This window comes from Bubalus bubalis, chromosome 10 (assembly GCF_019923935.1).
Source record: "Bubalus bubalis isolate 160015118507 breed Murrah chromosome 10, NDDB_SH_1, whole genome shotgun sequence".
In the NCBI taxonomy this organism is placed as follows: Eukaryota; Metazoa; Chordata; class Mammalia; order Artiodactyla; family Bovidae; genus Bubalus; species Bubalus bubalis.
This window is the reverse complement of record NC_059166.1, coordinates 61748039-61761442: the sequence shown is the minus strand read 5'-3', so window position 1 is coordinate 61761442 and position 13404 is coordinate 61748039. Positions and strand designations below refer to the sequence as shown.

The 13404-nt window shown below is 40.9% G+C and overlaps 1 protein-coding gene across 2 annotated transcripts in view; it reads right to left on the bottom strand.

Annotated features, from left to right (window-relative positions):
- The window catches only part of LOC102392299 (sine oculis binding protein homolog), a 166684-nt gene that overhangs the window by 61154 nt on the left and 92126 nt on the right, over positions 1-13404 (bottom strand). Inside the window, exon 5 of one of the 2 annotated variants that reach the window (XM_025294667.3) lies at positions 8096-8191. The exons of the other annotated variant lie outside the window; for it this stretch is intronic. Within the exon in view, the coding sequence (XP_025150452.1) occupies positions 8096-8191 (96 nt within the window). The remainder of the gene's footprint in view (positions 1-8095; positions 8192-13404) is intronic. 2 annotated transcript variants of the gene reach the window in all.

The window sequence follows — 13404 nt, the reverse complement described above, 5'->3', positions numbered from 1 at the left end:
ATTTGCTATGCAGCCAGTAGGGATCTGTAGTGTTCTTGACATAAATATAGGCAAGTGAATGGATGTTCAAGAGTTTCTCTGAAGTTTTTTCTTAAATTAAAATATCTAATTTTAAATATTTTATGGGCTTCTACAAACCCAACTGGGAAGAGACTCTAGTAGAGAAGAAAGGCAGGTGCTTCCAGATTCTGCCTTAAGATTTTGCTTAAATTAATGCTACTTTCTGGATCCTTTCTGTTAATAATAAAACTAAGGCTTATTGAACTTTTACTCAGTATATGTCAGACATAGTAAGTGCTTCATATACATGATCTCACTTATTCCTGAAAACAAACCAATGAGGCAGGTACTATATTTATCTTCATTGTATTGATAAAAGCACTGAGGCTCAGGGAAACTTGACCAGCTTGCACAGCTGGTATGTCTGCTGAGCAGGGCTGGGACACCCACTCTTACCTGAAAAATACATGGTCCTCCATGTCTCTCTCAAGAACCACTGTGATGTACTGTTCATGTAAGTCAACATGAACACCAAACCATATGCCTCTTATCTTTTTTGTGCAATGGCCCCAAACTGGTAAAGGCAAAGATAGATCTCCATGCCTTGGAAAAGGGAGCTTACAGGGGACCAGGGGTCTCCAATTAAATCTCATCCCAAGAAAAGTACCTACACCAGAGCAGAAGCACGGGAACTCCAGCCTTCCTGCAGCTTCTCTCCCAAAGAAAGAAACTAAAGAGAGACAGTTAAAGTATGATTTGCATGGGTGGTAAGTGAGGGAGACAGTCTTTGTGGGAGAGGGTCTTTGTACAGGAGAAGAAAAGGCTCTGAATCACAAGACCATGGCAGTCATGGGAGCCAAAGGGCTAAAAAGAGAAAGAGAGAAGCAGCAGGGCCAGCTGGAAAGAGGGTGAAACAACAGCACAGATGGAAACAGGAATGTGAGGGGAAATAGGACAGCTCAGGCAGAATCCACTCTTCTGCCTGTGTTAAAGTCTGGATGGTCTAGATGGAGAATGTATTGGGGCCACCTCTAGCAGAACTACTCCTTGCTTAGTCTAAGATTGGTCCTCTCCTCTCTAAAAAGTTTTATTTTTCTAAAAACATTAGTTCAGAGAACCCTTCAGAGAACACCAGAATAGCTCTAGACTATAGGGGTCAGGAGTAGGGGTGGTGAGGGAGGGGAAAAAAAAAAGGTTGGATAGGCCAACTCTCTCTAGACAGCAACCAATCCCTGGGGATTTCTGGGTCATTTTACATCTTTGGGGTTTTTACAATGACTATTTCAGGAAACGGGTACACAGCATACTACATATGCACAGGTCATATGATATTTTATTTGATGTTATGGGAGTCCAAGTGTGTCAGCATGAATTTTAATCCTCAATGCCTGGGCTGCTCAGCTGTAACGTCAAAGAAACAGTGTGTCAAATCAAGTTGAACCAGGGCATGTATCTGGCTTTCTGCTAGACTAGCAGCATTAAGGGAGGTCTTCGGCCAATTATACCTATTTTGAAAAGCCTATCAAGTTTCACGTGAAATGTGTTTATTTCTATCATCCTTTTGGAGGTTCTCATTGAGATTCCATAATCTAGCTAGAAAGTCCTAGCAATAGCTAATATCTGACAGCAATCCAGAATTCCCCCTCACTGCTGTGATGAAGTCAACATGTACTGGTAAGATGGGCTGGGTTGCAAAGAGATCTTTATTTTTTTGCTTGTAGAAATGTATTTCTTACATTTAATTTTAAATTTTGATCATAAATTTTGTCCTATTTTCTTGCCCATGTAAGCTTCAGTTCAGTTCAATTCAGTTGCTCAGTCGCATCTGACTCTTTGTGACCCCATGAATCACAGCACACCAGGCCTCCCTGTCCATCACCAACTCCCAGAGTTCACTCAAACTCATGTCCATCAAGTCGGTGATGCCATCCAGCCATCTCATCCTCTGTCGTCCCCTTCTCCTGCCCCCAATCCCTCCTAGCATCAGGGTCTTTTTCAGTGAGTCAACTCTTCGCATGAGGTAAGCTTAAAGAGATCTTATTTGTAAATAAATACATTTAAAACCAGGGGTGTATGAGAACTATTCTATATTGAATGGATAAAAACAAGGTCCTCCTGTGTAGTAAAGAGAATTACATTCAATATCCTGTGATAAACCATAATGGAAAATAATATAAAAAAGAATGTATATATACATAAGTGAATCACTTTGCTGTACAACATAAACTAATACAATATTGTAAATCAACTATACATCAATTTTTCAAAAGAAAGATAAATAAAACAATAAAACCAGGGGTCCAACAGTAAAGAAAATAAAGTCATCACTAGCACTGTGGCATGTCTTTCACCTTAAGGGTTTTTAACACTCCATCTGACCATCCAAGCTTCACAGAGTTGTGCTGAGCAGGGAGGGAAGAGCGCACTGCATAACCAAGAGTCATTTGTTTTATGTATTCCTAATACCAAAGCTCCAATTCCCAATTTAATCAGTCTCAATGGATTCTTTCTAGCCAGATAAGCGGTGTGCTAATCTTTACCAAAAAAAAATGTTAAACCAAACAAAAAAGCATATGTTTCACAATACTTCAGCAGAATAAAAGGGTGGAGTGGGTAGAGGGTAAAGGGGTAGATGAAGCAAGATTAATAGTTGATAACTGTTAGTACATGGACATTTGTTTTATGACTCTCTACTTTTGTATGTTAGGAATTTTCCATAATAATTTTTTAATCCACAGAAGTACTAGGGATTTCCAAAAGTAAAACTACTAAAGTCTAGACTTGATAGGATGGTGTCAGTTATTTGTGTGTGCTTATTCACTCAGTCATGTCCGACTCTTTGCAACCCCATGGACTGTAGCTTGGCAGGCTCTGTCCATGGAATTCTCCAGGCAAGAATACTGGAGTGGGTTTTCATTTCCTTCTCCAGGGAATCATCCTGACTCAGGGATCAAACTCTTGTCTCCTGTGTCTCCTGCATAGCAGGCGGATTCTTTACCCACTGAGCCTTTAACCCAAATATAAGACAGTTATTTGCTGCTGCTAAGTCGCTTCAGTCGTGTCCCACTCTGTGCAACCCCATAGACGGCAGCCCACCAGGCTCCCCCGTCCCTGGGATTCTCCAGGCAAGAATACTGGAGTGGGTTGCCATTTCCTTCTCCAATGCATGAAACTGAAAAGTGAAAGTGAAGTCGCTCAGTTGTGTCTGACTCTTAGCGACCCCATTTCCTCTGCAAATGGACCGGCCTGCCAGCTCACTCTGTATCCTTCAGGTTCCTTCACTTCAGTCAACTTAATTGCCAACTGAGATGTGAGTTACTTGATCTGAACTTTCTCACCTCCTTGCCTTTGCACATGTTATTTCCCTCTGCTGGGAATGACCCTTATACCCCAGCTCCAACTACAAAAAAATCCAACCCTGGAAGGCCTATATCAAAAGTATCCTTGGTTAAGTCTCTAATTACAACATGTGGAAATAATCTCTTCCTCCTTTGTACTCCAGAACTTTGTTGGTGCCCTCTTGGGCCACAGCTCATTGTGTAACAATAATAATCATGAAATAAAGAAGGAGCATGACCACAGCAGCCAATATGTACTGAAAGTTACTATGTACCAGGCACGTCAAATGTGTCATCACTTTCAATCCTGACAGTACCCTTTGAGGCTATTACCTTTTAGTATCACATTTTACAGATGAAGATCCGAAATGCAGAGGTCCATGAGGCGCAATGGTGACCAATATGATATGATGCCAGATGTGTCACCATAAATGTTAAGCCTTTGTGCCCATGAGCCTTCACTCTACCATCAGAGCAATATGGTATAAATCAGACGAAATTCTAACTTCCAGGAAGACCAGAGAGCCCATGTTCCTGATGCCTACAATACTGACTATCCTTGTTCTTCCTACTGAATTTAAGCTCCTTCAGGGAAGGGACTGTCTTTCTCTACTTCTGTCCCCTACAAACACTGTCTAGCATAATGCCTTATACATAGATGCTCAGTAATGTCTTCTTAACTGAACACTGAATTAACACAGAGCAGTTCTGCCTAGAGGTAACATCCAACTCTTATAATCCACCTCTCTGCCCCACAAGGAAATCAGATGGACAAAGCAGCCCACAGAACTGCCCAGCATCTCTCCTCTCCACCAGCTCAATATACAAGGCCACAAAACTAAAATAGTTTTCACCTTCTCCTTACACTGGCATTGTAAATGACCAGAAAGCATTATTTCCTGATGCTATTTCTATTTAGCCTCCCAACTAAGGGGCTTCCCACGTGGCTCAGTGGTAAACAATCTACCTGCCAATGCAGGAGACGCAACAGATGCAGGTTTGATCCCTGGGTTGGGAAGATCCCCTGGAGGAAGAAATGGCAATCCCCTCCAGTATTCTTGCCTGGAAAATCCCATGGACGGAGGAGCCTGGTGGGTTACAGTCCATGGGGTCTCAAAGAGTCAGACATGACTTAGAGACTGAGCAGACACCCGTGCACACACGTATGCACTCCCAACTAAGGGCATCTCCCCCTTTCCTCTGCAAAACTGCCACCCTCAACAGCCTAAGGAAAAGCCAAAAGGAATCAGACTGTCTAGGTAATGATCCATAATCTGGAACTAAAGAAGATAGGCTGCTTTCCCCTTTCCCTTTCAGACTTCCTGAACCTAGTTTCTTTCCAACCAAATTACACCACACTGGTTTCTGCACATCTTTGACTATATTTTGACCTTATTCCTGAATACACTGACACTCTCTGTATTCTCTGAACTGCTCCGAAGAACACTTGGGGCTCAGTTCTTACCTAAGATGCTGCTAGGTCTTACCCAAGGTGGCTTTCAAGAACTGAGTGAATACTGACTAACAAGAAGGTGTAAGCTCCTGGTATGACCGAGGCCCTCCTCCCATTCTGGCTCTTAATCCAACTCCCACCATCAGTATGAGCATTTTAATAGGGGAAATAAGAAGGACTTCCAGTCCCAAAAGAATGAAGCAATAACGGTAAAGGGATCAGCAACAGAGTTGTAATTTAGGACAAGTGTTGGTCACCAAAGCTGGCCCTAAATGCTGCCTCCTCTGGGCTCTCATAAGCTATGTTGCTATATTGTTTTTGATTTTTAAAGATTTTTTTATATGGAACATTTTAAAAGTCTTTATTGAATTTGTTACAATACTGCTTCTGTTTTACGTTTCAGTTTTTCTGCCACAGGCGGTCTTAGCTCCCTGACCAGGGATCGAACCTGCACCCTTGCATTCGAAGGCAAAATCTTAACCACTGGACCACAAGGGAAATCCCCTGTGTTGTTATATTGTTCAGGGAAGGGATATGAATTCCCCACATTGTCTTTTACTGTAAGTTATTTGCTTTGGTCATAAGCTTAGACAGACCAGCAAAATACCCTGAGGAGTGTGTGTGTGTATACACATCTATTTATGAAGAGGTAGGTGGGGCCACAGTGAATTGTGATATATCAAATAATATGCACATTTTATCTTATGTCACTCATCTTGACAGCCTTGCATTTTCAAAACTAATAAGAAAACATAAGGAAACTGCTGCACAATCACCAAGCAAGGAATCTTGGCCACCAAGCTAAACATCTAGTCATTTGTGCTGCACGTTAAGTGTGAAGGCACATATCATGGTTTGAGGTTTAAATGGGCAAATCAGTACCTACAGGAAATCAACAGTTGAGTGGCAAATTTTTCTTTCGGCCAATGCTTTCTTTGTCAGTGCCTTCTGATTACCCATACTTGTGCATTCTAGGCATCGCTTCTACTTTGCTTTTGTTTAGGTTACTTAATATTCCTCCTCTTCCAAGAAGCAGAGACTGGGGGTATGGGAAGGAGGGCAGAGACCATCAACGGTCAGTAACAGAGTCAGAGGCTATGTCCTGTCTCCCTTGCCAGGGCACTTTCTGTCAGCAGCTGTGGGCCAGAGGGTTAACCTTCCAGCCATGTGTCCCTGATTACCTGGGAACCCAGAATAATCCATTCCCTTGACGCTTTCTCCCAAGAGCCATCATCATCCCTCAAAGAGCTCCCCCACTGTCTAAACCCACGCCTGTTATAGTGAACTGCACAGGAGGGCAGACTCACTCTCAAGCTAAGAAAAGCCCTCTGGAGCAGGGCTTGCAATCTTCTTTCACAGTCTTTTAAATTTGCCCTAAGCTGCACTAAGAAAACTCCAAGGACTTCCTCTTTTATGAAGGAACAAATCTCTTTCACAGAGAAGCATAACTTCTCAGAGATTCATAACCAGGAAACACCATCGCTTCTCTTGCAGCTGAAAAAAATTACATTTCTCCTTGGAGAAATAAGCTCACTTGTTTTTTCACTCTATTAATTTTTTTCTCTTATCACAAGAAATTATGGTGACCAAAATAAAGTATTTCTAATAGCTACTAGAAGGACAAAGATTGCACTGATTTCTCGAAACTACTGCCAACACGATACTGTGTTTAAGCACATCAATGAATAAACATATATTTTCTCTAAAGATAGCTGGAAAAGATGTTCACATGTATGTTTTACTTTCTCCAGTATAAACTGACCACAATCCAGACTCAAGCACATTCGTTTTTCCAGTAAATAGGAAAAAAGTAAAATATGGCATATTACTATAAACAGAATCTCTAAAAAGAAGTAAGCTATCCCCCAAAGCATTTTAATACCAAAACATAGAATAAATGGCCCCTATGGTCTTCTGCTAGAAAACCAGAGTTACAGAGTGAAACATTACAATGGAAATAAGTGAAAAGGGTTTCCCCGAAATAGGTAACACTAGCAACCCTGGAAGTTTAAGAGCCCTAGGATAAAATACAAGGTGAGTTAAAATTTCAGGAAAAAATTGCATTTATAAGCAGTAAATTTTCCTGCAGATTGATTGGTCAAGGGACGACACACACAGTAAGTGATGCTACCGTAACCATGCAGACTGTGGAGGGGGAAGGAGTTTCTTACTGTCAACATCTAGCTACTGTGGCTAGAACGAGTAAGAACTGTATTTTCCTCTCTTCTCCTGCTCTTTGGACATTTTATTTTTAATGAATAGTTGGTATCAGAGCTAAGTCCAAAGACTCTTACATGTGCGATTTCCTAATGTGTTCCGCCAAAAAACTAAACAGAAATGAGACTACCTCAGAATCTTACAAGTGAGCATCCTCATTCTCTTTCAGTGTTTTCATTTAGTTGGAGCAAATGTTTTGCTTTAATGCAATTGAAAAGAAAAGAACATTTAGGGACAACATAGCTAGATCCCTCATAAAGCTTCATTTTCAAAAGCAGTGTTTGAATCTCTAAATAAATGACAATTCATTCTCTGTTTACTTTAGGTAAACAGAAAATGCATTGCGGAGCACTCGTTTTCAAAAGCTAATCAAGAACATTAGGTCCCAACAGATTCATTTAATAGAAATATAATAGGCATTCCTGCTCTCTTTTCATCTTGTCTCACTGTAAATGCTAAAATGAACAGCAAATTAACCCTGCGTTGGAACAGAGTCCCTGTCACAGCTGAGATCCTCTCTCGCACGACTTGGAAACATCCCCGCATCCTGTCGATGCTTTGACTTCTACATAGGAGAGACGAAAGCGCCTGATTGAGTTTGGCAAGAGAGTGCAGGAATACTTGAATTCTAAAGGGAGTACTGCGTGTCAACTCTGCTATCTTTCCTAGCAGAACAAAATATTACCATGTTGTCGCCTAAAATAGTATACAATTAGGAAGTAGGAGGAGGGAAGGGGGTGGAATTGTTGTGTTTTTTTTTTCTCTCTCCAAGCTTACATATATCAACTGTCTTTCTCTATATTTTTAACTTTACTAGCCATTCTCCAAATGGCTGCTAATCAAGTACTATACAGAACAAACTAATAAAGACAGGGCCATCCAAGCTCTATAATCAGATATAAAAGATGTGCAAACAATTTGAGATCTTATACTTCATATTCAGTGATATCAGAATTAGCATTAAGAACTCTATACAGAAAAACTATAATACTTCAAAAATTATGTAATAATGAACAAACCCTTTCAAAAACTGTTTTCACTGTGCTAAAGTAACATTCTAGACTTGTTGTAAGTATGTTATTCTTACAAGTAGTTCGCAGTTATTCTTGAAGGCAAGCCTTGGAGTTTCCTTAGCATAGTGCTGCTGGGGAAAATTTTCAGCATGTCCATCTTCATCTCTAGCCTGAAGGGAAATATAATGGCCTATTTAGGGACTTACAAATAATGGAAGAAAAAAAAGCTAAAAGCATAACAGCTCAGATCATTAAACAAACGGGAATCCAGAAATCACAACATCATTAAGAAATTTGTTTAAATACGCAGTACGCCTTTTAGATATCAAAATTTGGGATTTATTTTTCTTCACATAGTTCAGTTTGAACATGCAAATTCATTGTGGTGTAATATTTTAAATGACATGAAACAAAACAAAATCGAATAATTTTGCTGAAAATTACCACCACTTCAGACTTCAGTGACTTTTTTTTTTGCACATTTAGGATTATATGACATACATACGTGTTTAAACTTTTTGGCATGCTTAAGCAATCTGTAGATAATGCACTTTTAAAAAATTCTAATAGCAAGGCCATAAGAAAAGCAATTTGCATAGTTATATTTTGCATTGTCATACTATTAGAGATATACTGATTCCCCTCAATTTTTAAATAAAGATCTGAAAGGAGCAATGATCTAGTAAGAACAATGATTCTTATATCAAATGCAGTAAAAATAAAAAAGATTTAATTAAGAAGCTGCATTAAAAGTTACTGGTTATTTTCATCTACACTGTTAATTAAGAAAGCTGAAGTTTAAATGGAGACATTAACAGAACCCATTAGCAATACCCCTTGCATACAGTCCTCCCTTTCTAATCTCCATCAGTTTCTGGTTTGGAGTTGGAGAGAAGAAAACGGTGGGTGAAAGGAGGCGTGTCCGCAGCGCGCTCATTAAACCTCCCATTTGGGTGACTCTTGCACTCCGCTCTGCTCTCTCCTATCGCCCTAACTGCTCTCTCTTTCCTGGCCCTTCTGAAATTCACAGCTGAGCTGTCTCCCTCACATATGGCTTGCATATAATTATGCACATTCCATTTTGCACTGCATTAAAATGATGAGCTCCTGGCTCCCTGCCAGCTGATTTCAAAAAGCCCAAGTGAAGTAGGAAAAAGGAGAGAAACACAGGGAGAGCCGCACAGGAAGCAGCAGGTAGTTCTGTCTGCTGTCTCTTTAGATAAAATGTATGTCTGGCACCGGGGGAACAGCTGAGAACTACCTGTTGTGATGTATGGATTGAGGGGGAGAAAACAATGAGCATACGTCGGCACAGAGCGGTGGCAGCGCCGAGTAGTGTTTCTCTGTTAATGGCGTGAAAGCTGCCCCTGACAAGCACCGCTCAGAGCTCTCAGCTAGACTAGGGATTGTCATTTTAGAAAGGGATCCCTATTCTGTACATTTTAGAAGGGGCAGCTTGTCTTTAATAAAGGCTTCTGCTATTTATTGCAGGGAAGGAACTGATGGAATTTGCAAGTGGACTGTCATGATAGGAATACTGGGATTACAATAAGTATTTTTGAGATTTACAAACATCTCTGGGATTTTGTGCCTTTTACCTGTACCTTCCCTCCCAACCCACCACCAAATCAGAGTAAAATGAAAATGTAGTTGCAGGATTGGACTATGTGTGACAAAGAAAAAAGTGTAAGCGTGCTCATGCCCAATGGCTATCAAGGCACTGGAACCAATGATATTTCTTCTCCCAGCATCAGTCCTACTTTGCAGCTCCATCAGAGAGTAAGCCAATAGAGCCTTAAATGGGGCCCATTTAAGCAGTGTGTATACATAAAAGGCAGCGGTACAAAAAGCAATAAGATGCCAATGGGTAGCAAACATGTCAGATTCTTCTTAAGTGAATTTTAAGGCACTCTGTAGAGCTACAGGTTTCCTGAAGGCAGAGACCACATCTATTTCATCTTTCTTACCCTGCTACACCCAGCACCTTACTTTCAGTCAGTGCTTAAACATTTCAGTGATGAAAAAAAACCCATACATGGATAGTAACTAGACCTAAGCACAACTCTGTAGAAAAATGCCACCTCAAAATATGCTAAACTTGGTGGTAGGTTTATTATATTCCTGATGCACTATGATGCAAATGCTTGGAAACATACATTGCATATAGTTTGCAAGGGCTACTATTTACATATATATGTCTATATTCAATATATATGTATTTTGTGTATAAATATTCATAAGGTGGAATATGTTTATTATGCATGTACTATGTATACACATTCATACACACCAGATGCCTGGGGATATTTTCAACATTAGTGGCAAAAATACATTCATTCCACTTACATGTAAGGTGCTCACAATGCTTTTTCTGTTTTTAAAGGACAAAAAAACAAAAACCCATTAAGATTTGAATGTGCTTCATCAAAGGGGCCACAGATTTTATATAAAGCCTCATAAATTATGAGGTTAAATAAAACATTAGGGGAAAAGAAAGGAAAAGGAGGGTTGGAATGATTAGGAGTGGAGAGAGAAAGGCAGAAATTTGCTTCTTTATTAAGCCATGCATTTGCCTCTGCGTCACACTCCATGGAGCTTGGAACGGTCTGCCTCTGACAATCAACCTGATTCTTGAGTCTAAGCAATGCCATCCCCCAGCCATTCACTGTGTTTCCACCACACACCGGAGACGGAAAGCACACGACATACTGGGAGACCCAGCACCATCACCCTCATGTGTGTGCACACAAGCACTCACACACCTCACAGGGAAGTAATCCCCTTTGAGTTCGCAAGTTTTTTTAATGTAAAAGTTTAAATTACTTTTACCAGCCTAAGTGAAATTAACTGAATCCATCTAAGGCAGTAGTTCTCTGCTCTGGCTACACAGTAGAATCGTCTGCAGTGGTTTTTAACATATTGGTGCCTGACCCCCACAATCCCGCCATGTTTCCAAGATTCTAATTTAATTGGGCCTTGACATGGGTGGTTTTTGTTGTTGTTTTAAGCTGTCAGGTAACAGTAATGCACAGGCAGCCCAAGAAGCACTGATATAAGAAGTTTGCCTGGAAGGGAGAATTGAGAGGAGACCTGAGAGAATTTGGATGGTCTACAGCCAGGCCCTAGGCCCTCTGGAGTGAACAGCTATGCAACACTAGAAAGATCCAGGATGTGGACCCAGCAGTGGGGCTTACTCTGAAGATTGAAGAGATTACATGGCTAGTTGTGGTGGGTTTGTTGCTAAATTGTGTCCGACTCTATGCTACTCCATGGATTTAGCCTGCCAGGCTCCTCTGTCCATGGGGATGTTCCAGGTAAGAATACTGGAGTGGGTTGCCATTTCCTTCTCCAGGGGATCGTCTCCACCCAGGAATCAAACCTGGGTCTCCTGCACTGCAGGCAGATTCTTTACCAACTGAGCTACCAGGGAAGCCCCACATGGCTAGTTGCTTATAAGCAAAAAAAAAAAAAAAAAAAATCCATTTATTTTTAGTTTCTAGTGTGACAGTCTTGAAGACCTACTATACCTCATCCTCAAAAAGACCTTCCTGAACCTCACTAACCAAATCAAGAGGCTCCCATCTGCCTCTTAGGCCTGACACAGATGCGCCCTTGCACTGGCTGCTGTGGCTTCTGTCTCCCGCGAGAAACTTAGGAGAGTTTCCTAAGGGCTTCTCACCACTGGATCTGTGGCCCCAGTCACTGACTGCAGCCTGGTAAGTGCTCTGTAGGAACAAGCTTCATTGTCATTCCATATCAACTATGGCAATGTTAGATAAAACCCACTAGAACTTCCTTACCCTATATGCAGATTCACTTCAGCATGTTTTATAACCTCTTATATATCGAAGCCAGTGCCTTCTTCTGTATCAGCCCCATTTTGGGTGGCAGACAATGGCATACCAAGGTGGGTGGACAGAGGGAGCCCCTGACCCCTGCAGCGAGGGTGTGCAAACACTGGAGTTTCTCAAAATCACTACTAATGGTAATAACACAAAGTAGACCGACTTTCAGCTGGTTTTATTATTGTTCTTGAATTCTCTACAGACAGTGCCCCCTCTATTTGTCCGTCTCAAGGCAGACCACTGCCATGGGCTCTCAGTAACTACTGGGGCCACAAGACCCATGTTGGTGTCTGAGTTCATTTTAAAGTGACCAGTTTGCACAGAAGTAATGTCGACACGTCATGATGAACTAAGTCTCTCCATGTGTCTCATTCTCAACAGCTTTATTCTGACTAATATGCTAGATATTTATGCCAACTATGGGGAAAAGCAAACGGGAAGCTGTTTATCACATTTTACTACAAATGTGATTGTAAGACCAAGGGTGCATTTTTGATCTATTACTCTCAGAAACCTTCACTTCTTGCCATTAAATAGAAATTAAGAAGTTCAACTAAACTGCAAAGGGATTTCCCCATCTTGCTGCCAGTCATGCATCTATCTTCATGCCATGCCTAATATTTGAATAAATAATAGATTATGTGAGAAGGGTTTCTCAGGTGAACCTAGTTGGTAAAGAACCCGCCTGCAGACACAGGAGACATAAGAGACATAGTTTTGATCCCTGGGTTGCGAAGATCCCCTGGAGAAGGAAATGGCAACCCACTCGAGTATTCTTGCCTAGAGAAGTCCATGGACAGAAGAGTCGGTGGGCTATGGTCCACAGGGTTGCAAAAAGTCAGGACTTAAGGAACTTAGCATGCACGGATGTGAGAAACTTAAACTAATTGCCTCTCTATCTCAAACACCTCTGGTTTAAACTACTTTTTAGTCACCTCTCTTTCCCTATGAATCATCACTAATTTACTTTTTAAATATTGATTCTTACATATAGCAAACTTAAGTTCTCTTTCAAAGAATCCACTTCTTCCTTTGGTCTAGAGCCTTGGTATCATGTGCAGATCCAAGCAAGGTTAGCATTTTTTCTCCTGTGGAGGACTCCTTTAGAAAACTTGGAACATTCTAAAAACAACTCCACTACCTACCCAGAAAAGCGAGATGTCTCTGACTCTATGAAAAGGTTAATACTGTTGCCATTTAAGTGGAAAGAAAACTAGGCTTCAGAGTTAATACCTCCCTGTGATGAATGGGGTTTTACACTTTCGTGTCATTGTGATTTCAGAATTTCTTTTGAAAACAAGAAAAGGTTCTGCCTAGAATCAGAGCTTGGGAGAATGCTGCAGAGCTTCCAGACTTTGCTTTGCAACTTTTCAGCAGATGTAGCACATGTCAGCTCACACATGTGGTGTGGTGACTAGACTTGGGAACATCAAAAATAGTGCATCTCAAAGTTGTGGGAATAAGTTTAGAGATGAAGAGTTGTAGAGCAAAAAGGAATTATATTTTTATAACTAATTTTTGGAACCAAAAGCCATACA